At 40.1% G+C, this 27,009-nt stretch overlaps 1 protein-coding gene across 3 annotated transcripts in view; it reads left to right on the forward strand.

The window, feature by feature from the left end:
* The first annotated feature begins 17,515 nt into the window (after window positions 1-17,515).
* Window positions 17,516-27,009, forward strand: part of INTS8 (integrator complex subunit 8) — a 54,322-nt gene continuing 44,828 nt past the window's right edge. For 2 of the 3 annotated variants that reach the window (XM_032315677.1, XM_032315678.1), the window contains exons 1-7: window positions 17,516-17,800; window positions 19,098-19,272; window positions 21,537-21,677; window positions 22,190-22,261; window positions 23,203-23,254; window positions 24,116-24,298; window positions 25,781-25,888. In XM_032315677.1, coding sequence (XP_032171568.1) covers window positions 17,671-17,800; window positions 19,098-19,272; window positions 21,537-21,677; window positions 22,190-22,261; window positions 23,203-23,254; window positions 24,116-24,298; window positions 25,781-25,888 — 861 coding nt within the window. In that variant the 5' untranslated portion in view covers window positions 17,516-17,670. The remainder of the gene's footprint in view (window positions 17,801-19,097; window positions 19,273-21,536; window positions 21,678-22,189; window positions 22,262-23,202; window positions 23,255-24,115; window positions 24,299-25,780; window positions 25,889-27,009) is intronic. The other variant, XM_032315676.1, reaches the window with a different exon arrangement.

Consider the following 27,009-nt stretch of genomic DNA (forward strand, 5'->3'; position numbering starts at 1 on the left):
GGCTATAGCTTTTTCATTATTCTTGAATATATGTCTAAGAGTAGAATTTTGGGGTTATATGATAACTAAGGAACTACCAGACTGGTTTTCAAAATGTCTGTACCACTTTAACAATTCGTGCAACAGTGTATGAGGTTTCCAATTTCTCCCTGTCCTTGTCAGCACTTGCTTATTACCTTGCTTCTTGATTGTAGTCATCCTAGTGGATGTGAGTGGTATAGTATTGTGGTTTTAATCCACATTTCCATTATGGCTAATGATGTGGAACATCTTTTTTTTTTTTTATGATTTTATTTATTTAGTTGTCAGAGATAGGGGGAGAGAGAGCGAGCGAGCACAGGCAGACAGAGAGGCAGGCCGAGGGAGAAGCAGGCTCCCTGCCGAGCAAGGAGCCCGATGTGGGACTCGATCCCAGGACCCTGGGATCATGACCCGAGCCGAAGGCAGCTCCTTAACCAACTGAGCCACCCAGGCGTCCCGATGTGGAACATCTTTTTATGTGTATTTTATTTGTGTATTTTCTTTGGAGTAATGTTCATTCAAATTCTTTGCCTATTTAAAAAAAATTGGGTTGTCTTTTTACTATTGAATTGTAAAGGTATTTGTATATTCTAGATATTAGATTCTAGATATAAGTCACTCATAAGATATATGATTTGGAAATACTTCCTTCCATTCTTTGGGTTTGCTTCACTTCCCTGATAGTGTCCTTTGAAGCACAAATGCTTTTAATTTTGATTGTACTTGATGTTATTGATGTAAAAAAAATTTAGTTTTAAAAAAAATATTTATTTTAGAGAGCAGAGGAGGAGGGCCAAGAGAGAGGGAGATGGAGGATCTCGTACAGACTCTCTGCTGAGCACAGCCCAATGCAGGGCTCGACCTCAGGACCCTGAGATAATGACCTGAGCTGAAATCAAGAGTTAGATGCTCAATTGACTGAGCCACCCAGGCGCCCCGATACAGCATTTTTACTATGATGTGTTTGAAGTAGATTGACATGTATCCTACTTGGAGTTTGCTGAGCTGCCTAGTTATACACATTAAGAATTTTCTTTAAATCAAATTTGCAACTCCTTATATTCCTATCCACACCTATATGTTGGTGTGTTTAATGGTGACCCACATTTCTCTGAGGCTCTGTAATTTTCTTCATTTTTTTTTCTTTGTTCTTTGAATTGCATAATCTGTCTTCAAGTTTGCTAATTTTGTCAGTCCAAATCTACTTTTGAGCCTTTCTGAATTTCCATTTGTGTGTGTGTGTGTGTGCGCGCCTGTACCATTCTTACCTCTATTGATACTGTTTATAGTAACTATAGGTATTGGTCTCCTTCCCATCCCCTGGAGCTTGTTATTATAGTTGGCTTGTTTATTTCCTTAGTTTTGTCTGGACTATTTTAGTGATGTCTGTTTTCTCCACATTATGGAGCCTCTGATGTTGGTCCTCAGACATCACTCCCTTGAGCATGTATACAGACACCCTGGGGTGACAGTGGGTTTTAGCAGGGCTCCTTACTGTCTCTTTCCTTGATCTTACTCAGCTGTGAAACTCTACTAGTCAGCAATCCCCTGAGCGTAAATTGCTCCACAACCTGATCCAATTAAATTCTGTCTACTTTGAAGGGGTATTGTTGTGTGTGTGTGTCGGGGGGGTAATAATTGTGGTTTGTTCCAGTGCCAAGAGGGCTCTTTTGCTGTCTCTTTCCCGGCTTGCCTCTGGTACTATGTGGGCTATCATTTAGCTTGTATCTTCTATGAAGTTACCAGCTTCTTCATAATTGCTTTCCACCAAAATCTTTGATTTTGAGTACCCTTAAGCTTGAACTTCTTACACTGTTTCAAATGAAGGTAATTCTTTTGGAGATAGCTGTGGAGCTCTTTGTTTTACATCCTGGTTTTCTCTGTAGCCAGAAATCACTGAGCCACAGCTCTGGAGCTGGGAGTAGAGGCAGAGTTATGTGTGTAAGTGGCCCTTCCGTGTTAGGAGCCGGCTTCTGGGTAGAGATGAGAGCCTCTCTGGTCTTGCCATGGCTCTCCCAATTTGCCACCTTCACCCTACAAATTAGCTACAATAAGAATGACCCATGTGCCTGAGATAGAGTCTCTCCTCTTTTTTTTTTTTTTTAATTTTTTTTGTTGTTGTTTAATTGCCAGACAATGTTACATTATTTTCAGGTGTACAATGTAGTGATGCAACTTCTCCATACATCATGCTGTGCTAGTTATAAACACAGCTGTCATCTATCACCAAAAGATGATACTATAGTATCATCGTCTGTATTCCCTATGCTGTGCCTTTATTCCTGTGACTGAATCATTCCATACCTGGAAGCCTGTACCTCCCACTCTCCTTTATTCATTTGGCCCCTTCTTCTTTCCTCTAGCAACCATGAGAGTCTCTCCTCTTAATAGTGGAAGCTGGTTGTGATGAGAGAAAAACTCTTTAGAGGCCTAGTACCCACGGGAAATGATTTCAGATTTCTTTCTAAGTCAACGTGACTGTATATAAACTTTGTTCAAACCAAAAGCCTGATTTGTCACCCAGTACATATCCATTGTACATCCGCTTTGTGAATGAGTAGCATAAAGGAAAACCACCTTGTTCTTGGGATAATCTACTGATCAATGTTTATAGTCCCTGCATTCCTTTATGATAAAACTTGTGATTCCTGACCATACGGGAATCTATCCTCTTTTCAGCTTTTACAAGATGTAAAGAAGTGTATAACCCTGTGGAAATTGTTCATTTCAAGAACACTTTTTTTTTTTTTAAGAATTTAAGTAATTTCTACACCCACGCTGGGTGTAGAATCCACAACCCGGATGATCAAGAGTTGCACATTCCACTTACTGAGCAGCCAGGTGCCCCCCAGCACACAATTTTTCTCTGTGAAGAGTGATTCCTGGGCAGCTGTCCTAACTTGGGCTCTAATAGAACTCTCTTTTTTCCTGTTAGAGATTCTGAAAGGTTTGTTCAAATTGTCTTGACAGGTGAAAAAAGGTAACCCCTCACCTTTTGGCCGCACTTGCTTGGAATTTAGCCTTTGCAACAGATGGCTAGGAGAAATGGGAAATTCTGGTGGCCTGCCTCTCCGAGGAAGGTACATTCCTCAACAGCTACATTCATGGCTGTACCCACCTGGAGTGGATTTGCCTTCATGCTGAGCTGGGGTGGGGAGCAACAGGGTGGATAGTGGTTCCAATGCCACATGGGTTCAAGTGCTATAGACTATGGCTGTTCTCACCGAGTTTTAGTAGATTTCTTTGAATAAATATTTCTTCACTCACCATATGGCCTTAGGTCAATTCTCAGATATTTTTAAATGGTGTTTTTTTTTTAAAATAATTGTCACCAGTTAGGCTTGTTTCATGGGAGCTTCTCACACTGCCATTCCAGATGTGGGACTGCGTACACGAACTTCACGGCTATTGATGACTGGAGAAAAATGTAGCAGCTCATTTACAGTAGTTAGTAATTGACTTTCTTTTTGCTAGTATCATTGGTAAGGAAATAAAATTAATCAACAGTTATTACGTGAAAAATTATAACTAGGGCTATCAAAATGAAGGACTGGCTATTTGTCAACCTAATAAACTAAATGTCAAAGCAATGAAAAATAGGCTCAAGAAACTGCTGCAAATATTGTTATAATCCTGTTTTGTGTTTTTTATAACCACAGTGATAAAATACAGTGAAATTAAGATAATGCTTACCCCATAGTGTAATTGGTGCTAAGTAAAACATTTTCAATTTGATACTAAGTAAAATTTGATACTAAGTAAATTTGATACTAAGTAAAACATTTTCAATTCCTACCAGGAAGCAAGTGTTTTGTAAATTGAAGCTTTTATTATCCAAATATCAAGTTCTGGTCTGGTGCCTGGTACATAACAATGTTAGCACTTTCACAGCTCCTATTAAGTGTTATCTTCTAAAACCATTAATGGTGCCTGGGTGGCTCAGTGGGTTAAGTGTCTGCCTTTGGCTCAGGTCATGATCTCCGGGTCCTGGGATTGAGCCTCATGTCGGGCTCCTGGCTTGGGTGGCGGCGGGGGGAGTCTGCTTCTCCCTCTGCCCCTTCCCCTGCTCATCCTCTCTCTCAAATAAATAAAATATTTTTGAAAATAAAATAAGATAATTGACTATTACATTAGAAATTAATTCTGCAAAAGAGCTACCCAAGGGTCGGCTTATTAAGTGAACTAAGTATATTGGACAAAATAGCAATAATAGTCCATCAAAGACCTTCTCCATTTTTGTTACAGTATTTTTTATCTCTGGTATTTTTGTTTTTTTTTTTTCCTTAGGATTTCCATCTCTCTGCTTACATAGCTCATCTTTTCTTGCATGTGCTCTATCTATTAGAGCCCTTAGCATATTAATCATAGTTGTTTCAAATTCCTTTAAATTATAGATAATTCCAATATCCCTGCTATGTCTGGTTCTGATGCTTGCTCTGTCTCTTCAAATTGTGTCGTTTGCCTTTTAGTATGTAATTTTTTCTTGATAGGCAGGCATACTCTGGGTTAAAGGAATTGCTATAAATGGGCTTTTAGTAATGTAATGGTAAGGTGTGGAGGAAGGGGAAACATGGTATCGTGCTGTGATCGGGGCCTACACTCTTAGCCCATACCTCTAGACTGTGAACTTCACAAGTCTCATTCTTCTCCCTATAGGTGGGACAGGATGGCTAGCATGGGCTAGGGTTGAATATTTACCTTCTCCTAGGTAGTTAGGCTCTGATGAAGCCCTAGCTGTTAAGCTCTAGTTAGTTTCTCTTTAGGGCAGAATGTTTTGTATAATGTTGGATAACAGTGCTTCATCCAACACAACTTTTGCAAATATTTTCTCCCAGTCTGTGGCTTGTCTTCTCATTTTCTTGGCATTGCCTTTCACAGAAACGTTTTTAATTTCGGTGAAGTTCACCTTATCAGCTATTACTTTCATGGATCATGCCTTTGGTATTTTATCTAAAAAGTCATACCCAAGGTCATCTAGATAGTATCCTATGTTATCTTCTAGATGTTTTATAATTTTGTGTTTTACACGTGGGCCTATGATCCATTTCAAGTTAATTTTTGTGACGTATGTAAGGTCAATGTGTAGACTTGGGTTTTTGTTTGTTGCATGGGAATGTTCCAGCACCATTTGTTGAACTGACTGTCTCTGCTCTGTTGAATTGTCTTTGCTCCTTTGTAAAAGATCAGTTGACTGTATATATGTGGGTCTCCATTCTATCCCATTGATCTATTCTCTATTCTTTCATCAATACCAATCTCTCTTAACTACTGTAGCTTTATAGCCTTAAGGGGCTTTCAGGAAGACTGAGAAAAATAGCTAGGAAAAACAAGAATCACACCCTGAACCTACTTAGAACAAATCTTACTACCTTAAGTCACATGCAGAGCCCTAGATGGGAATCGGAGAATGTAGACTTCAGCTTTCCTGCAGAAAAGAAGCCACTGGGATGAGTGGTGATAAGCCAGTTTATTATATATGCCACAAGGATGATCCAGTTTTTAAAAATTATGCAGACGGTTGAATAGAAAAAAGACCGGAAGGGTATGTAGGCTTTCCTTGCTTCGACATACACTGATGTCAGCTACCATGGTTTAGTTAACAGCAGTCCTCCAGCAGCACAGTTCAAATTTCAGTTACCATCGTACAGTAACTGTACTCACAGAAAGTACAAACCTCACTGTCAGCTCTTCAGTGCACAAGGGACGATGCACATAACAGATACATGTCCTGCACCTCTTTCGCAATCTGTGATTGGTAACTAACTGCACATCTGTTTTCCAGTTCACAGACCTCAAAGCAGGTGGTGATGTCACCTCTGTGTCTCCCAGTGAGTGATAAATCCAAGTGACATTTTACAAAAATGGGTGAACTGAAAGAGGGAATTAGCCAAACAAAGATAAAAGTACACCAAGGGGGCAAAAAAGTGATAATGTTTGAATGAATGTTGAACCAAATGTAAATAAAGTTAGACAATGGATACCTGACGGGGATATATATCAACACTGCCACTGCTGGGAGATTCTGGAGAGGCCCTCAAAGGAGCCGTGTGAATGTAACGATACGAGAAAAGATAAAAGATGTCCCAGAGGAAGTCACACAAACAAAAAAACTTAGGATTAAAGGAATTCTCAGAGATATTTCATGACATTGAAAACACAAAAGATAAAATTATGAAAGCTGATCTGAGCTTAGAAAGGGTTATGAGAATTTGCCAAAACAGAGAACACATGCTTGCTCTGTATCACGAGTTATATGGTGAGAAGTCAAGCACTGTTGAAACTACTTTTGATAAGTTTTTTATGGAAAGATAAAATACTTTAATACCCCAAGTTTTTAGTGTTTAAATTATACTAAATATCACTTCTTCCATTCTTTTACTTCCATGTTCACTTGTAACTGCCGGTTAAAGAGTTATGTAATGTTTTGACAAAATTTTTCAAAGTTTTAAAATTTAGAAGTGCCTGGGGGACTCAGTTGGTTAAGCTTCTGACTCTAAGTTTCAGCTCGGATTATGATCTCCCGGGTTGTGAAATTAAGACCCACGTCGGGCTCTACGCTCAGCGGGGAGTCTCTTTGAAGAGTCTCTCCCCCAACTCTTGCACGCACACACCCTCTCTCTCTCAAATAAATATTTTTTAAAATATTTTTAAATTTAGGGGCAGCTGGGTGGTTCAGTGGGGTAAGCCTCTGCTCAGGTCATGATCTCAGGGTCCTGGGATCGAGCCCCGCATCAGGCTTTTTGCTCAGTGGGGAGCCTGCTTCCCCCCTTCTCTCTCCCTGACTCTCTGCCTACTTGTGATGTCTCTCTCTCTCTCTGTCAAATAAATAAAATCTTAAAAAAATTTTTTAAATTTAAAGACCATGGAACAATAGTAACAGTTTCTATTGATGATTGAGATCATTTTTGCATCATTTCAGCTTGCATGGTCATGGTTCTCCACTACTATACAAAGCAAAGACTGCTTATATACCAAAATATTGATAATGGTAAGGTGGTAGAATTATTGGCAATTTGTAATTTATTCTTTTTGTATTTCCTAAGTTTAATTTCATAAACATGGATTGATTATGTAATTTAAAAAGCAACAGGGACGCCTGGGTGGCTCAGTTGGTTAAGCAGCTGCCTTCGGCTCAGGTCATGATCCCAGTGTCCTGGGATCGAGTCCCACATCAGGCTTCTTGCTCGGCAGGGAGCCTGCTTCTCCCTCTGCCACTGCCTGCCATTCTGTCTGCCTGTGCTCGCTCTCTCCCCCTCTCTCTCTCTGATAAATAAATAAAATCTTTAAAAAAATAAAATAAAAAATAAAAAGCAACAAAACAGTATAAACATTTTAGAAGAATAAAACTGTACAATTTGCTATAGTTATAAATATTTGAAAATGCCCATTAAGGGCACCTAGGTGGCTCAGTCGTTAACCTGCCTTCAGCTCAGGTCATGATCCCAGGGTCCTGGGATTGAGCCCCACATTGGACTCCATGCTTAGCGGGGAGTCTGGTTCTCCTTCTCCCCCTATCCCCCCCCCCCGCTACTTGTGCTCTCTCTTCCTCTTTCTCCCGCAAATAATTTTTTTTTCAAATAAATAAATTCTTTAAAAAATATATGCCTTTCTCTTTCTATGGTAGAATTGTAAATTGTACTGTGAATTTTCCCTTGGTCAAGATTAGGCACTCCTTGGGGCACCTGGATGGCTCAGTGGGTTAGGCTGCTGCCTTTGGCTTAGGTCGTGATCTCAGGGTCCTGGGGTCAAGTCCCGCATCAGGCTCTCTGCTCAGGAGGGAGCCTGCTTCCCCCCTCTCTCTGCCTGCTGCTCTGCCTACTTATGATCTCTCTCCCTCCATCAAATAAATAAATAAAAGCTTTAATAAAAAAAAAATTAGGGGGCGCCTGGGTGGCTCAGTGGGTTAAGCCGCTGCCTTCGGCTCAGGTCATGATCTCAGGGTCCTGGGATCAAGGCCCGCATCGGGCTCTCTGCTCAGCAGAGAGCCTGCTTCCCTCTCTCTCTCTCTGCCTGCCTCTCCATCTACTTGGGATTTCTCTCTGTCAAATAAATAAACAAAATCTTTAAAAAAAAAAAATTAGGCACTTCACTATGTTGTTCTAGGAATTTCTACAGGAATTTTGTTGTTGTAATGTTAATACTATCTAATTAAGTTCAACATATAATCATTTAGAAACCGAAATTATGTTGTGGCAATAAGACGAGCCTTGTGTTCAGTGAAAAAATAGACTCTCGAAAGCCAGAAATGTTTCTTTTCAGTCCTCAGAGGCAAGACCATCCAGCCCATGGGCTGGGACATGTTGTGCTGAGGGGCACTGTGGCGTGCAGCATTGTGCAATGAACGCCTTGTGGAAATGGATGACTGACATATTATAGGGACAAAGTGTTCTCGTGAGGCAGTTTCCCATGCTGGCGGTTGGCAACAGTGAGGTACGCCAAGTTTTAGGGATTATAAAGAACAGAAATGGTCATGGTCATGGACAGAAACAAATCTCCAGGAATCTGAAAACAGGAAACTTGGGATAGGAACAATGCTGCTTAGAATCTCTAATTCTGTGCCCAGCAACAGGCCTGAAACAGATACTAAAAAAATCTTCAAGGGGCGCCTGGCTGGGTCACTTGGAAGAGCAGGTGATTCTTGATCCTGGGATCATGAGTTCAAGCCCCATGTTGGGTGTAGACATTACTTAAATAAACTTTAAAAAAAAAAAAATCTTCAAGCAGTTAGCCACTCTGTCTCACTGGAGCTAAACTTGGTCCCTGCTTCTCTTAGCGTGTCTGCTCCCTTCTTTTACCTCTGTGGACCCGCTTCTTCTGTCTACAGATGACTGCTTCCAAGCCCTACTCCTTACGATCCATCAGGTTCAATGCCCTCCACAAGCTGGCATTTGTCTCTGAGCCTCGTAGGGTGTCCATGGAAGGCATGTGGCAGAAGTCATGGCCTTCGGGCAGAGCCAGTGGGCTGTCTGCCTTTGAGGAGCCCATGGTTCCTGCTCTCCTGGGAGCTCTCGGGAGGCAGTCCACCACTGCAGCTGTCCCAGTAGAGGCGTCCCAAAAATGACCCCTTCCCTTCTCAGCACAGATGAAGCCACCAAAAGAGTGAGGGCTTCATTCCTTGTTGGAGCCAAGAGCTGGGCTCCCTGCATGTTTGCCCAGGGCATGTGGCTCTTGGTGATAGTGCCGCTGGGCTGGCATCATTCTAGCATGTAGGTTTCCCGTTCCCTGTGACAGGCTGGCTGGTGGCTCCTCCTCTCTAGTCCCATGTTTTTCTCCTGTCACCTAGGTTGCAGGCTTGGTGGGCAGCACCATGGAAGAGCTTGCCTACGGACAGTAAGAATTTGAGGTTTGCTGTCGCCATGGGCGGGCGGACGTCACACAGGCTGCTGTGCCTCAGTGGGCCCCACCAAATCCCCTTCCCCGTGCGGCCTTGTGGAGAAAGCTCCAGCTTCGGGCGCAGAGGTCTCTTCTTTCCCACCGCCCTGCTAACCCTGCCTCCAGCCCCAGGCAATGTGGCTCCCAAAGAAGTGGTCAAAAGAGCAGAGCTTGCTTTAAAAAGGAGAAAAATCGGGGCACCTGGGTGGCTCAGTGCTCTCTGCTCAGCAGCGAGCCTTCCCGCCACGCCCCCCTCGCCTGCCTCTCTGCCACCTTGTGATCTCTCTCTGTCAAATAAATAAAATATTTTAAAAAATTAAAAAATTGAAAAATATTAGTAAAATATTTTTTTAAAAAGTAGAAAAACCATACGTAGAGAAGTGTCTGAAGGAACAGTGTCCATTCTGGGTTGGCCGGAATAACAAACTGAATTACTTTTCTTCCGTAGAGGTCCTTTGTGGATTTTGTTGTTTATTGGCCACAGCTGAACCTCGAGCTTGTTAACTGTGGCCGAGAATACCTTTCATGTGAGCTGGCACAGTGCTTCTCAAACCATCTGCAGTGAAGGACTGGTTTTGTTGTTTTTTAAAAGATTTTATTTGTTTATTTGACAGAGACACAGCGAGAGAAGGAACACAAGCAGGGAGAGTGGGAGAGGGAGAAGCAGGCCAGGTGAAGGCAGAAAGACCTTGGGGACTCAGCTCTGGCTTTGTTGTGGCCAGCAGCATATGCCTGTTCCCTTTCTTAAGTAAACAGGGCCCACAGGCAGCTATCCATTCGACTAGAAATTATGTAGGAGTAATACAAAGACAGAAGTTCACGACATGAACACCGCCATATATGAGCTTTAAGTTCATTGCTGGTTGTAAAGCCTAGAACACATCAGTGCATTGTTTTAGGAGCAATTTAGTAAAGGTGTAGGTCAGATAAAGGAGAGATTAAGGTTTGTAGCTCTGGTTTCTACTGTTTTCATGTAGGTACTACATGTTCAATCAAACAATTTATTGAATTAGCAAATATTTATTGGGTGCCTCTTATGTACCAAGGACTGTACTAGGTAAACAATACAACCACTATCCTGCTCCTCCCCACCACACACCTAAGAGCTTAGAGTCTAGCAGGGAAGTTAGGCTGCTAATTAATTGCAAGCAGGTGAGGTGAGGGCCTGGATGCTGATGCTGAGTGCTATGGCAGCATGTAACAGGGTGCCTACCGGTTCAAGGAGTCAAGGGAAGGCCCTGGAGAAATGAAATATATGTGTAAGGAAGTAATTTTTTTTTTAAAGGTTGGAAGTATCTTTATTTTTATTATTATTATTTTTCAGTAAACTCTACACCCAACATGAAGCTCAAACTCATGACCCTGAGATCAGGAGTTAGCATGCTTTACTGGCTTGAGCCAGCCAGATGCCCCAGGAAGTTAAGTCTGATAGCTACAGGATTCATTATCTTTCTTGAAAGATCTGTTTTGTTTTTAAGATTTTATTTATTTATTTGTGAGAGAGAGAGCACACAAGCAAGAGGAGCAGCAGGGAGAGGGTGAGGGAGATAGAAGGAGAAGCAGGCTCCCACTGAGCGAGAAGCCAGATGTGGAACTCGATTTGAGGACCCTGTTATCATGACCTGAGCCAAAAGCAGACGCTCAACCGTCTGAGCTACCCAGGTGTCCTGAAAGATCTGTTTTTGGAATTCCCTGTGAAGATGTGATTCAGTTAGATGTAGCTGGATAGCTTATGTAAAGAATAGGTAACTTCCAATCATAAGCCTCATGTCATAGTCCTTCTTCCAACTGGTAGATATGGACACTACCGGCCATGGCCACAAGATGGCAGTGTAACATCAATATAGTACTTAACCCCGCCATTGTTCATAATAATAATTATTAATAATTATCAATAATTATAAACAAACAAATAGCTATTATTTATTATTTTCTTTCATTAATTTTTATTAATTTATTAATTATTTTACCAATTTATTAATTAAAATATTACTATTTTATTTTATTAATATTTTAATATAGTTATTATTATTATTATTATTATTATTATTATTATTATTATTATTATTTTAAGTAAGCTCTATGCCCAGCTTGGGGCTGGAACTCACAACCCAGAGATCAAAAGTCGCATGCTCCATGGACTGAGGCTGCCAGGGACCTCACTCCTAAAATACTGAAAAAAGTTTTAAATTATCTATTCATAATTGAATAGTAATGAATTTACTTAAAAAACAAAACAAAACAGGGGCGCCTGGGTGGCTCAGTGGGTTAAAGCCTCTGCCTTCAGCTCAGGTCATGATCTCAGGGTCCTGGGATCGAGTTCCGCATCGGGCTCTCTGCTCAGCTGGGAGCCTGATTCCCCCTCTCTCTCTCTGCCTGCCTCTCTGCCTACTTGTGATCTCTGTCTGTCAAATAAACAAATAAAATCTTAAAAAAAAAAAAAACACCTTGGGGCTCCTGGGTGGCTCAGTCATTAAGTGTCTGCCTTGGGCTCAGGTCATGATCCGAGTCCTGGGATCAAGCTCCAGGTCATGTTCCCTGCTCTGCAGGAAGCCGGCTTCTCCTTCTCCCACTCTCCCTGCCTGTGGTCCCTCTCTCACTATGTCTCTGTCAAATAAATAAATAAAATCTTTAAATAGAAAAACAGTAATAATACGTTGAGGCTCTCGGGTGGCTCAGTCGGTTGAGCATCTGACTCTTGTCGGTTTTGGCTCAGGTCCTGATCTCGGGATGGTGGGATCCAGCCTCATTTTGGGCTCTTAGTCCGCTTGAGATTCTTTCCCCTTATCCTTCCCCCCCTCTGCTTCTTCTCCTGGTCTCTCTCTCTCTCTCTCAAATAAATAAATAAATAAATAAAATCTTTAAAATATTAAAAAACAGTAATAATACTTCTTTGCATTTTTTCCACTGTAGCTTGAATAATTGTTGCACATACACGGCATATGAACCTTGCAAGATGTTCTGTTAATTACATATCACCATTGTAAAAATGTTTGCTAGAATTTCACTTATTCTTATGATAGTATTAAATCTGGAATCACCTAATCTGTGATTTTCCCTCATTCTAAAGTTTAGCACTCTGGCACCTTTCAGGCCACTTGATGAATTAATAATTGACTACAATCTTCTCTTCCCATCTTCCTTTCACTTCCCATCTACTTTCTCCAAGTAGAGATGACAGCTGCCAGCACCCAAACAACTGGAAGCAAAATGAGGGGTTGCTGTTGCATGGGCAGCATGCCTGAGGTTAGGGTTTGCCCAGAAGGGGAATAGGGAGGTGCTGGGGCCTGGCCATACTCAGATGAGTTGGTGACCCTGTTGGCATCTAAAGAAGCAGAATGATACATAGAGAGTTGCAGAGAGAGGGCGATGGAGGAAATGCAGTGAAGTATTAACAATCGAGACATCTGGGTGAAGTGGTTGTAAGAGTTCTTTATATGGGGACACCTGGATGGCTCAGTCCTTTGAGTGACTGCCTTCAGCTCAGGTCATGATCCTCAGGGTCCTGGGATCGAGCCCTGAGTCAGGATCCCTGCTCAGTGGGGAGGCTGCATCTCCTTCTCCCTCTGCCCTTCTCGCTGCTCATTCACTCTCTCTCTTTCTCTCAAATAAATAAAATCTTAAAAAAAAAAAAAGTTCCTTATATGATTCTTACAACCTTTTTTGTAGGTTTATCACTATTTAAAAAGCAAACTAAAAAATCAACAGCAAGGTATCTTCTTGGTGGAGTGGTGAGTTTGGGCTCTGGCATCAAACAGACTCAACTCCCTATTTTCTACTAACTAGGTGTGTGATACTGGGAAAGTCACTTAACTCCCCTGAGAGTCAGATTTCTCATCTATAAGATGGCATAATACAGCGAATGGTACCTATTTATTGTGGGGTTGTTATGAGGCTTAACTGAGATGGCGTGTGTAATAAAATACTCTGCACTGTTCTGTGCATAAATAGTATATAAATATATAATATATTATATAATATATATAAATATATGTATTATACATATAAATATATGTATTATATATATAATATATAAATAAATAAAATACTCTGCCTGGTTAGTAAGTAATAAAGAAGGTCTTTATTTGCTATTTATGTTTATTGATATTTACCATATTAAAAATTAAAACTGAGAAATTAAAAAAAAATATTTAATTCATTTAAAAACTTCATGAATCCAGGCAACAAGGCTGGGCTTAGAACATTCTAGAAATCCACACAATCTAAAATGGTGGAGTGGCCCAGTGGAGCTGGGGATACTAAACTCGTTTAAAAATAAAAATCTGGGGGCGCCTGAGTGGCTCAGTGGGTTAAAGCCTCTGCCTTCGGCTCAGGTCAGAATCCCAGTGTCCTGGGATCGAGCCCCACGTCAGGCTGTCTGCTCTGCAGAAAGCCTGCTTCCTCCTCTCTCTCTCTCTGGCTGCCTCTCTACCTACTTGTGATCTCTGTCTGTCAAATAAATAAATAAAATCTTTAAAAAAAAATAAAAATAAAAATAAAAATAAAAATAAAAATAAAAATAAAAATCTGGGCAATCGTTAAGTATCTGTCTGCCTTCCACTGGGGTAATGATCCCGAGGTCCTGGGATCCAGCCCTGCATGGGGCTCCCTGCTGGGCGATTGGGGAGACTGCTTCTCTCTCTCCCACTCCCCCAGCTTGTGTTTCCTCTCGCTGTTCTCTCTCTCTGTCAAATAAATTAAAATCTTAACCCAAAAAAAAAAAAAAAAATTAAATTAAATAAGATTTTAAAAATCTGTTGAATCACTACATTGCATGCCTGAAACTAATATAACACTGTATGTTAATTGGAATTAAATAAATAAAAATAATACAAATCACAAGCCTGTTATATGTTGACATAATTTTTATGTGAAATGACTTATTTTCATTTAAAACTGATAAGGAGATGGCTTTGTTTTACATTCTTGCAAATCTCTTTCATGTATAACAGAAGACAGTGGGTTCTCATATCTGCTTCTGTTTTCGAATACTATACATCCTTTTGGTAAAAATATACGAAGAAAATCCAGCTTCACATAGATATGTAGTTGTAAAAAGGAGTATTTTGGGGTGCTTTTGTTGTCTTTGTTGGTATAACATGTAAATTCATGACCCATGTTGGATTCAGAGCTTAAAGAAAAGAAAAAGAAAAAGGAGTATTTTAAGTCTTTTTAGATAATTGTGGATTTTTTCTTTGATACTACACCAAAACTCAAGAAAGTGTTTTTTTTTTTTTTAAAGGTTAGTTACAATTTGGAATCTGCAGTCCTGTTAATTGTACTTTTCAAACCCTGCTCATTGTTTACTGAGCCTAATATTTTCTTCAGTGTTTTACTTGGATTCAGATATCTTCTTTTGTAGATTGTATTTTCTTGACAGCCCAGTTTTCTATTGGACTGTTTTGTTTTGTTTGGTCCTTTCTTATTAAAGAGACACATAGTGCATAGGGTAAGATTTTAATCTCTGCCATGATGCTGCTTAAATTCATGCTTAGCATCTGGCACTTAATAGTTGTTTTAAAAAATTTCTCTGTGCCCGTTTTAACACCTGAAAATGAAGATAATAGTGAAACCCACCTCATAGGGCTTGAATGAGATAATATGCATGTTATGGATTGAATGTTTGTGCTCATCGGATTTATATGTTGAAATGTGGAAACTCTACCACCTAACCTGATGGTGTTAATAGGCAGGACCTTTGGGAAATAATTAGGACTAAAGGAGTTCATAATGGTGGAGACTTCTTGGATAGGATTAATGTCCTTAGGAAAGAATTGGCTTCCTTTCTGCTTTGTCAGTTGAGGAGACAATGAGAAGTTGGCAGTCTGCCCCCCAGAAGAGCTGTTACTAGAATGCAACCATGTTAGCAACCCTGATCTTGGACTCTGAGCCTCCAGAACCGTGAGAAATACATTTCTGTTGTTTAAAAGGCCTTCAGTTTATGATATCTTTTTATTCTTAATTTTTATTTTTTTATTTTTTAAGATTTTATTTATTTGACAGAGAGAGACACAGCGAGAGAGGGAACAGAAGCAGGGGGCGTGGGAGAGGGAGAAGCAGGCTTCCCACTGAAGGGGGGGCCAGATGCAGGGCTCGATCCCAGGAACCCTAGGGTCATGACCTGAGCTGAAAGCAGCAGCTTAACGACTGAGCCCGCCAGGCGCCCCACAGTTTATGGTATCTTGTTTAGCAGCCTGAATTGCCTAAGACAATGCATGAATCCATGTGCTTAAATCCACGCCACAGTGAGTTCACAAATGAGCATTGGCTACTATTATTAAATTTTTTTTTTTCCTGCATACAAATCATGTGTCCAAAAGTTAGCACCCTCTGGACATTTCCATTCTGACACCTAACGGGAGGTGCATAGTCAAACATTTTCAGCATGAATTTCAAACTTTCTCTTAGCTATTCACTATACTGATAAAGGATGAAGACACAGGTCAGCTACCATTATCAATGGAGTCAGGAATATGGGATCCGTCCTTTCTCACCTGACCTTTTTATGCCTAACTGGTGAGTAAAACATGCCAAATTTTCCATGAAAATGACTGTTTAATCTCCCTGCTTGTATTTTATTAATTTAGTCCTCATGGTTTTATTAGTCCAATACATGAGTGATTTCTTTAGAGCCTGGAATAGAATTGCACTATTTGAGGGATAGTGACCCAGTGATGGTTTTTATAGTGAGAAGAGGACAAGGAATGGGACCCCAGGGAACACTAAAATGAAAGAGGAGAAGCAGCACAGAGCCCAGAAAGAGGATTGGGAAGGAAGAAAAGAAAAGGGCAAGGATTGCCACTGAAGTATTTGATTCACTTTCACTTATGAAGGAGTTACTTCCATTTATTTTTCTTAAAACTTATGAATGCCCTCCTTCTTCATTCTGGAAAAGACCATAAGCAACTGATTGTTTATCCCATGTTGGAAGCAGCCTGGATCCAGCTGAAAGTTCACCAAAGTCATGGCTCAGCCCCTTCTTTGTTGGGAAATCTTGGGCAAATAACTCTGGAACCTCAGTTTCTTTATTGGTTAAAAGGTGTATAATGAGTTAGTTAATAGGAGAAAATTAGACTCATGTGTATGAAAATAATATGCAAAAAAAAAAAAAAAAGCACTATATGAGATCAGGTAACATGCACGTTCTAAATGTCAGGCCTTGTTTAAAAAACCTAACTGGGGGCACCAGGGTAGCTTAGTTGGTTAAGCTTGTGCCTTGGACTCAGGGCATGATCCATCCTGGGATGGAGACCCTTGCGGGGATCCCTGCTCATTGGAGAGGCTGCTTCTCCCTCTGTCCTTCCCCTCCTTGTGTTCTCTCTCTCATAAATAAAATCTTAAAAAGCTCACCTGCATTATCTCATTTACCTGATTATCGAACTTACCTGTGTTATCTCAAGCTCTGCTTTGAATTCTCTTATCAACCCTAAGATTAGGTACAAATATGGAAACTAAAGTTCAGAGAGGTTAAACAGCTTAACCTAGACGAGTTTGCACTCTCGACACAGAGCGTGTGCATGATCTATGAATACACTTTCCCAGATTTTAATTACTAATTAAAAAACACATTACAGAATGGCGGTAAATGTAAAATGGGATTAACAATACCTCTAGCTGGGATATCAAAAGGATTAATTGAGCGCTAAATATTGAGAGCTAGTCCTGAGAAGTAACAGAAAAGCTGGATCTCACTGTGGGGCATCATTCTGTTATCTTTCGGGGAAGGGTGGTCAGGGACTCTAGTGCCCAAGCCAGGAGGGCGCCTCCACTGAGCGCACCTAAGTGGGAGGAAATCTAGGAAATGGAAAAGGGGAAATTGAAGGCACCGAAGACAAGATTTGCCTGGATCACAGTTTACAGGCGTAGTCTTCGCTGTCTTTTGAGGACATTGACGCCCGCTGAAATCCTGAATGAGGCTGTTCTATTTTCTTGCTGGTCATCTCCCAAGAAAGGGGGAAAGCCTACCTGCGACCCAGCTTCTTTGCCAGTCGTCTTCCATGGCAACCGGGGAGCAGGCGTGATCTAAGGGCTGGCCCCGCCCCATCTCGACAAGCGAACAGCAATTGGCCCGGTGGCGCGGCGGTGGCGCAAGGAGGCGGGCTTAAGCGCCTCAGCTCCTGCTGGGCCGCGTCGCCATTTTGAGTTGTGTGGGTTTCCAGGACGTAGTGAGTGTGGCCTCGCCCCGGGAGGTTCCGTAGATCACAGGCCAGAGGCACGCGTCCGAGTGTCAGGTTGGAGCCGGGAAGCGTCCCTGGGGGTAGCGGCGGCGGGGGCAGGATGAGCGCGGAGGCGGCGGACCGGGAGGCGGCCACCTCCAGCCGGCCCTGCACCCCGCCGCAGACCAGCTGGTTCGAGTTCCTGCTGGAGGAGTCGCTGTTGGAGAAACATCTGCGCAAGCCCTGCCCGGGTAAGCGCGGCGCCTGCACCCCGAGGGCACGGGGACCCGCCCGCGGGCGCCGCCCGCCTGGCTCTCAGGACCCGCATCTCCTCGGCCACGAAGCTGCGGGCCCGGGAGGCGCGAACCCGTGTGGAGCTGTGGCCCGGCCCCCTCGCCAAGCATTCAGCATCCCAGAGCCGGGGCGCTGCCGTGGGGGGCTTGAAAACGCAAAACCGAGGCCCTGCTGCCCCTCGCGCCCTTGGCCCTTTTACTGTTTGCGGTTTTAGCATCTGCGACATGGTCGTGTAGGATTGCGTGGGCTGGGGAGGCTGGCTCTGACACACCCCTGCAGAACGCCGGCCTGGGATCAGTCTGGAGCGGGCGAGAAATTGCTGTTCTGGTGCTGCTCCTGACGCTGATTCGTTATATTTTAGGTTCTTATTTAAATGTTTTGTTTCTCAGCGAGGGGATTTTACCGATTATATATACATCTACACACACACACATTCAAACAATATAGATACCCATATATTTGTATATTCCGCAGTTGGGCTGTGATTAGAATGAGAAAATCTCCCAAGAGTAGGAAATGCTGTACAGTTGTAACATGGTTGTTTAATGATGATCAGGATTAATATCCCAGTTAATGAGTGCTGTTAGGGAAGGAGGAAACACTCCAGGCGTGTCTGGAAAAAGGTACTGGCGTGAAAAGGTAAGTTTCTTGAATAGTATTTGGCTCCTAAAGTTCATAAAGATGTAACTTGCTCAGTCTACATCAGCTTCATTATAGAGACAACTCTGCCAGAAGTTAGTGGTTTCACTCCGGCAGTTTTACTGTCTGTATCATATTTTAATTTTTTGCTTTTCATACACTTACTGAGTGCTTTCTGGGTGCCAGGCTTAATGCTTCTCATTTGTTATCTCATGTAATTCAGCCTTCATAATCTCAGGTATCTTCTGTTTTGCATTGATGGAAACAGGTGCAGAGAGGTAACCTGATGCAGGTCGCACTAATTGTTAAAACAGTTCTAAAGAGGACATGGCTTTCCTGTAATTAACATTGGTTATTTGCTGATCTGGAGACCTATAACCATTATGTTCTTACTCTGCAGGTGTTTTCTTCTGCACTACTCTCCTGCACTTTCTCCTTACCGCCCTTTCTGATCTCTGCTGTAATCCCCAAGCATACTTCTTAGAAATCATATTCCTTAGTTATTATAAGTACACAGCTGTTGAGGTTCTTTTTGTAGCCAAAAACTAGTACAGGGAAACCATTTGCATCTTCATAATTAAAACTTAAATATAAGATTTTTTTTTTACATCCTAGATCCTGCACCAGTTCAACTTATTGTTCAGTTTTTGGAACAGGCTTCCAAACCTTCAGTGAATGAGCAAAACCAGGTGCAACCTCCACCCGATAACAAGAGAAATCGTATTTTAAAACTGCTTGCTCTTAAAGTTGCTGCACATTTGAAGTGGGATTTAGACATATTAGAGAAAAGGTATACAATATTTAAAAGGAATCTGTTTTTGAAGTACTATTTAGGTATTTTGGGTTATTTCTGTGTGTGCTTATGATAACCAGCCCTTAAAATGCATTTTATTTTTCTGTATTTTCTTGGTAAAATATGCAACTTTTTTTCAAAAGGTATAAAATATTTGAATGTTAGATGAATTTAAATCACTTTTGAAGTATAGACTTACCCATAGTGACTTAGTTTATCGTTATTATTTGATATGACGACTAGGGAAAATCCACACCTAAACGGTTTTAAATGTTTCAGTCGATTTTTATGTATCTGAAGAAAATGAATGAAAATTAATGATAGTTATTCTGTAATATAGATGATTTGCTTTTAAATAAATCAGTTATTTTTTACTGGTCATAAATCAGTCACTAGCTCCCAAACTATTAAAATATCTTAGAGTCAATACCTGTATTTTAACAATAAGTACTGTTAAGGCTATGCTTAGAAAACAACTTGTTTTCCTCCTCTTTTTCTCACAATTTAAAGAGAAAGTACTTTGTAAAATTCAAAAACTAGGAAGGAAATAATAGTGGAGGGGAGACATGTACTTCTAACATTTCTGTGTAACTTTTGTTGTTTTTCTCCCAATTTTTTTTTAAGTAATTTTTATACCCAACATGGGGCTCAAATTCATGACTCCCAAGATCAAGAGTTGGCTATTCTACTGACTGAGCCAGCCAGGCACCCCTCTCCATATACATATACATGTATGTATGTGTGTGTATATATATATACATATATTTGTTGTTTAATATTTAAAGATTTTTTTTTTTTTTTAAAGATTTATTTTAGGGGTGCCTGGGTGGCTCAGTTGGTTAAGTGGCTGCCTTTGGCTCAGGTCATGATCCCAGAGTTGTAGGATCCAGCCCCGAACTGGGCTCCTTGCTCAGTGGAGAGCCTGCTTCTTCTCTCCCTCTGCCACTCTGCCTACTTGTGCTCTCTGTCAAATCAATAAATAAAATCTTTAAAATATATGTGTGTATATATATGTTTATTTATTTTAGAGAGGGAATTAGTGGGCAGAGAGGGAGAGAATCTCAAGCAGACTCCCCGTTGAGCTCTGAGCCAGATCATGACCTGAGATCCAGAGCCAGCTCTGACCCTGAGATCATGACCTGAGCTGAAAACCAAGAGTCAGATGCCCAACTGACTCTGCCACTCCAGTACCCCTTCTTTTTTCCCCAAATAACAATATCATGAACATTTCCCCATTTTGGTTTGTTGGAGATAATTCCATCATGTGGAGAATTTATTAACTGTTCTTCTGTTGATATTTAGTTTATTTCTACATTTTCACTCTAATAAGTCAGAGCCTTAAATATCTTTGTCCTTAAATTTTATCTGAGTTTTTGGTTATGTCCTTAGTACAGATTATTAAATTGCTGACTAAGGTGGTATAAACATTTTTAAATCCCATGATGGGTAGTGGCGGGTTGCATTTCAAAAGAGTTGTACTAGTTTATGCTCTCATTGGTAGTCTTTAAACACTTTTTCACCACCCTTCTGCAGCATTAAACATTAGAATTAAAGGAAAGAATTCTTTAATCTGAGGAAGAGCCTGTCCATTAATAGGCTGGAGGTGTATCAAGAGATAGTGATGTGTTCAAAGAAAGTATGATGTATATGATACAGGTGGAAATTGAACACTGATGGAATATTTGATAAGCAACTGAATTCTTTTTAGATGTGAAATTAATACTGTGGCTATGTTAATTTTTTGAAGTTTTATTTAAGTCCTCTCTGCATAAAGGTGGGGCTCAAACTCATGAACCCAAGACCAAGAGTCACATGCTCTTCTAACTAAGCCAGCCAGGCACCGCCTGCCCCCGCCCCCCCCCCCCCCCCCCCCCCCCCCCCCGTTCAGTTAATTTTTTGGAGATCTGTTCTGAAACACTTGAGGAAGACATGATTTAATGTTAAAAATTTGCTTCACAATAGTGAAGGGAAGTAAGAATAGAGATGAGACCAGATTAGCCATCAGCTGATAATTGTTGAAACTAGATGATGGCACATAGTGGTTAGTTATATTCTTATACTTTTGTGTATGTTTAAATTGCTTTCATAATGAGATTTTTAAAATATTTTGAAATTTAGTATTTCTGTGTTGTTGAGACAGGTGAATAAAATGGCCCTGTGGATTTAGTCCTTTAGCATTTTAATTATGTTCAGTGAAAATACTGAATTGTGCATTTTATGCCTCTTATGCAGACATTAACCTTTTACTTCTTTCTTTTAAGTTTGTCTGTTCCGGTATTGAATATGCTACTAAATGAATTGCTGTGCATCAGTAAAGTTCCTCCTGGGACAAAGCATGTGGACATGGATCTGGCCACTTTACCTCCAACCACTGCCATGGCTATCCTTCTCTACAACAGATGGTAAATTTTTTCATAGACCTAAAATGTGTTGGACAGCCTCTTTTTAATTTCACTCTGGCCTTCAAGGGTATGCCTTTTTAAATTTTTTTAAGATTTTTTTTATTTATCAGAGAGAGCACAGGCTGAGGAGTGGGGAGGAGGCAGAGGAAGTAACAGACTCCCCACTGAGCAGGGAGCCTGAATTGGGGTTCGACTCCAAGACCCTGGCCCAGATCATGGCATGAGCCAAAGGCAGACCCTCAACTGACTAAGCCACTGAAGTCCCCTTCGGGTATGCTTTTAAGGGTCCCCTATAACCTAGAGGTCTCTCAGAGGATCTTGTAAACTGTGAGTCTGATGGTGGAGAAAATTGATGACTGCATAGTTGAGCATTCTGATAAAAATATGGATGATTTATGAAATTTTTATCTGAATTAAAACTTAGGATAATTTATAATACAAATGTTCTAAGGAGTACTTGAAAAAATAAATGACATTTATAACGTATTAAATTTTCTTTTTTTTGTCTTCAGGGCAATTAGGACAATTGTTCAAAGTAGTTTTCCTGTCAAACAGGCAAAACCTGGACCTCCTCAGTTAAGTGTGTAAGTTGGCAGATATGACCCTTTGTTGGTACTTTTTTCATCAGAGTTAAAAAAATTTTTTTCTTGCAAATTTTTAAAAACCCGTGGTATAGAAGGTGTAGAGTAGAACCAGAGGGCTGAAGGCTTGCATCCAGGTAGGTTTGAAGGAGTTGGAAGGGTAAGAGAATCAGGTAGGGTTCTGGACATCTAGAATAGAGAGCTCTAGAAAGATGGTAGGAGAGGGCGCTTTGTGAATTGTGCCTTTCATCTTTGGTGTTAGCTCATCTGCTCCAGAGTATTAAGATTTCTTCATATAATTAAATTTATGTGAAGGTGTATTTGTTCTGTACATAGAGAAATTATCTTAATATGTAAAATTGATAGGAGTTCGAAAATTAATTACTAAATTTATCTGTATGTTTTAAACCTAATACTTAAAATTTAGGTAGTTTACCCAAATTTGGGGCTCGAGAGCATAGTTTCTAAGTTGATATAAATGAGCTTTTGCTGGCCAGTAAGTTTTAGTTTTAAATTGAGAATTATTATTTTTTTAAACACAAAGCACATGGGAAAATAATGGTTAAATAAGCATCATAATTGAGTTTTTATGGGTTTTTTTGTTTAATTTTTTAAAAGATTTATTTATTTTAGATTGTGCATGTGGGGGTAGGGGCAGAGGTAGAGATTCTTCAGACTCCCTGCTTAGCCCTGAGCTTGACTCAGGGACAGATCCCAGGACCCTGAGATCATGACTTGAACAGAAATCAAGTTGTTGGATGCTTAACCAACTGACTGCCCAGGCGCCCAAGTTTTTATTTATTTAGTTATCTTTAAGCATGAAAAGAAACAGCATTAAAAACATTTTTATTTCAATTCCAGCTCACGTTGAATAATGCTCTGACGCTTAGACTTTATAGTCCTTTGAGTAACATTTGATTCTTTTCAATCATTTTCTCTTTCAGTATGAATCAGATGCAACAGGAGAAAGAGCTAACAGAAAATATTTTGAAAGTAGTAAGTATTGGCATCAGTTATACTTTTATATTTCCGGGTTGCATGGCAGAGTATGTTCACATGCTGCTTATAACCTTAAGTATATGAGAATTGGCAAGGTCTAGAAGCAATGACATTTAGGTTTTTACTGTTAGAACATAGTTTGGTAATAATTGTAAATTGTATAGCTTTTCAGTGTTAATGGTGGTGCTTTACCATTTTTTTGTCAAATTGTCATGATACTTGAGATTATCACTCCTTCAGTGATATTTTTATATTTAATATTTCCCAGAATTCTATAATAAGCACATATTACTTATATTTTAAAATTACCTCTACAGTCAGGAAAATGTAGCAGTTACTTTTAAATCTGGTTAATATAAAAGTAGAAATATGGGAGTTACCATAATTTAGAAGTGATCTCTGTAATTCTTTAACACCTACAATGTGCCAGAGATACTCAGGGAAGATAAGATACCTTCTGTATCTATATCTGTATAAAATTAACATGCTCTGTAGTATTTTGAATGTGGAAGAAGAAAACTGCATTATTTTATTTTTGTTACTAGTGCCTACTAAATGGCTATCAGTGATGCATACAAATATTTCTGGAATAAATCAGTGGAAACAAATCTTTTAAAGCATTTTTCTTTCAATTTTCTATTAAAAAAATCTTTTCAATTTCATGTTTTCTAATTTCAGAATAGGAACTTCTGTATTTTTAAAAATTTAAGATAATCTCAACAGATCTAATTGCACTCCTGTGTTAAAAAATTTTTTTAATAGCTTAGTACAACAAGCTACTGAGTATCCTGTAAATATATTTTGGTTAATTTTCTGTGATTTATGTATTTTAATAGTTCTTTTATTGAATTTTTGTAGCTAAAAGAGCAAGCTTCTGATTCTATTTTGGTGCTAGAGGCAGCCCTTAAATTAAACAAGGATCTTTATGTCCATACGATGAGAACACTAGATTTATTGGCAGTGGAGCCAGGTATGGTAAATGGAGAAACGGAGAGTTCTACCGCTGGATTGAAAATCAGAACCGAGGAAATGCAGTGCCAGGTATTTATAGCTGTGTTTAATCAATGCGTGGCAAATTTTTGGAAGACCTTAAGTGAGATCATTCTAGCGTTATTAATTTCTGCCTTTGTCTCTCTGATTTTGACTTAAGATGTTGTTTAAAACTTTGCATCATATTTATTTTTTGAAAGAGTTTATTAGAGAGAGCATGAACACATGCACAAGTCGGGAGCCTTGGGGAGATGGGAGAGGCAGAGGGCAAAGCAGATTTCCCGATGAGCAGGGAGCCCAGTTCTGGGCTCCATCCCAGGACCCTGGGATCATGACCTGAGCTGAAGGCAGAGGCTTAACCCACTGAGCCACCCAGGTGCCCCATTTGAAGACTTTTTAAAGAAAGATCTGTATGGGTACTGAGTGGTTCAGTTGGTTGAGTGTCGGACCTACAGTTTCTGCTTGGGTCATGATCTCCAGGTTGTGGGTTGAGCCCCACAGCATGCTCAGCACAGTGTCTGCTTGAGATTCCCTCTCCCTCCTTCAAATAAACCTTTAAAAAAAAATCAGATTTGTCAGTGATGTGTAGAATAAACTTGAAACAGGATATAAGGAGCTGTGGAGCTGTAGGGATCTGGATTTGAGCCTGGCCTCTGCCAGTACTTGGTTATATGCCTGTAACCAGACATTGTCACTTTCTGGGTCTTGTTCCTGTTCAGAAAATGTTCAGGTTCGGTTAAATAATCTGAGTCTTTGAGTTTTGCATTTGGTGAATCTAGGCATGAATTTAAAAAGGTTCTTGAAGAAATAAACAGATTCTATTAGTACTTTTCCTGTTGGTTTTTTTTTCTATTTTTTATAGTTGAAATTTCTTACTATTTCACTCTGGCCATTTAGTTGCTCTTCCCCACTTTAAAGAAAGTGGAGATTGGGCCGCCTGGGTGGCTCAGTTAAGAGTCAAACTCTTGGTTTTGACTTAGGTCATTCTCTCCCTCTGCCCCTTCCCCCACTTGTGCACACTCCTGGCACGCTCTAAAATAAGGTCTTAAAAAAATAAAAGAAGTAGAGATGGTAGAGAATCCATTATGATGGTGGATGCAGCAACGGTGATAGTAACATCTAGTTTCCAGTGGCAGCCCTAGCAAGAGTATAGCTCGTTGCTGCTCTCTGTGTAGTGCTGGTGGCCACATGTGGTAAGAGCTTTGGAGTCTAGTGTTGAGATGGCTGCAGTGCTCACTAGGTCACTTTGGGCTCTCATCTGGCTTCTTGCCTCCCTTGCCCCTTTTGTTTTCCAAGCCTGATTCTTTGGCCCAGTAATTCGAAAGGTCATCTGAAATCTTAAGAGTTAAATCTATTTTCTGCTTAAATCAGTCCACTGAATTCTGTTGCTTGTGACTAAGAACATTGTTTCATTGCTCACTGAAATTTTTTTTTCTTATATATGTACCTGTGTTTTGCTGAGATAAACATAATTTTGTGTTTTGTTAGCTCTTAAAAATGAAAATTACTAAACAAATTTCATCACCATTTTAGGTGTGTTATGATTTGGGTGCAGCATACTTCCAGCAGGGCTCTACGAATTCAGCTGTCTATGAAAATGCCAGAGAGAAGTTTTTTAGAACCAAAGAACTAATTGCAGAGGTAAGTATAGTGATAACAGGCACAAGATAATCAGTCCTTAAAAAGTCCATCTATTTTTTGGCTTTTTCTGATGATAATAAAAACAAGTGTTCATTGTAGTACATTTGGTAAGTTTTAAAAAATACTGAAAACATTTTGAAAATCTGTAATACTACTGCTTAGAAATTACCCCTATTGTCATTTTAGTTTATTTTCTTCCTATTTTCATTCTTTGTTTTTATACAGATAAGCTTAGACTGACTATATTTACCATATTTTTACCATGCCCAAGTCTTTGGATAGACACTTAAATGTATTCTCTTCTGTATAGATGAGCTGTGATTTACTTCATTTCCCTAATGTTTGGGCATTTATGTTTGCAACTTTTATTTACTGTAAAGCTATGATACTTCTGTCTCCAGGCATAAGTTTTTGTTTGGTTTAATGTCAAGTCAATGGTTACTAAATTTGTAAAGGCTGTGAAACATAAAACCAAGTTGCTTTCCAGGTACATTTCTTTAAGGGTGCTCTCATCTGCAGTGCAGTGTGTTTTTCCTTTTTCTTCCCCTTCCAGTTGCTAATTTGGTTGGGTGAGAAATAACAGTAACTTTAAAACATTTGCATTTCCTTAATTCTTAGTAAGGGTGAACTTTTTTTTTTTTTTTAAGATTTTATTTATTTATTTGACAGAGAGAAATCACAAGTAGTCAGAGAGGCAGGCATAGAGAGAGAGAGAGGGAAGCAGGCTCCCTGCTGAGCAGAGAGCCCGATGCGGGACTCGATCCCAGGACCCTGAGATCATGACCTGAGCCGAAGGCAGCGGCTCAACTCACTGAGCCACCCGGGCGCCCAAGGGTGAACTTTTTCATGTTTATCACTTGCATTTTTATTTGTATGATTCTGGCAACTGCATTATGAAGTATATAACTAGGTTTTTATGTGCTTGGTGCCTAGAAAAATTCCTATTTCAGTCTCTCGTCATCAGAGAAATTGATTAAATGTTCAAAGGATTTACTTTAAATCTATTCTAGACCTGTCGGGAATTCCCATTTTCCTTTGTCCAGGCATTCATCAGATTTGTTCTCCTTTTATGTTTTCTTAAGTATCTTAAGTTGTTTTTTAACAGTATTAGCTTTTTGTTA

The sequence above is a fragment of the Mustela erminea genome, chromosome 16, assembly GCF_009829155.1.
Source record: "Mustela erminea isolate mMusErm1 chromosome 16, mMusErm1.Pri, whole genome shotgun sequence".
Taxonomy (NCBI): Eukaryota; Metazoa; Chordata; class Mammalia; order Carnivora; family Mustelidae; genus Mustela; species Mustela erminea.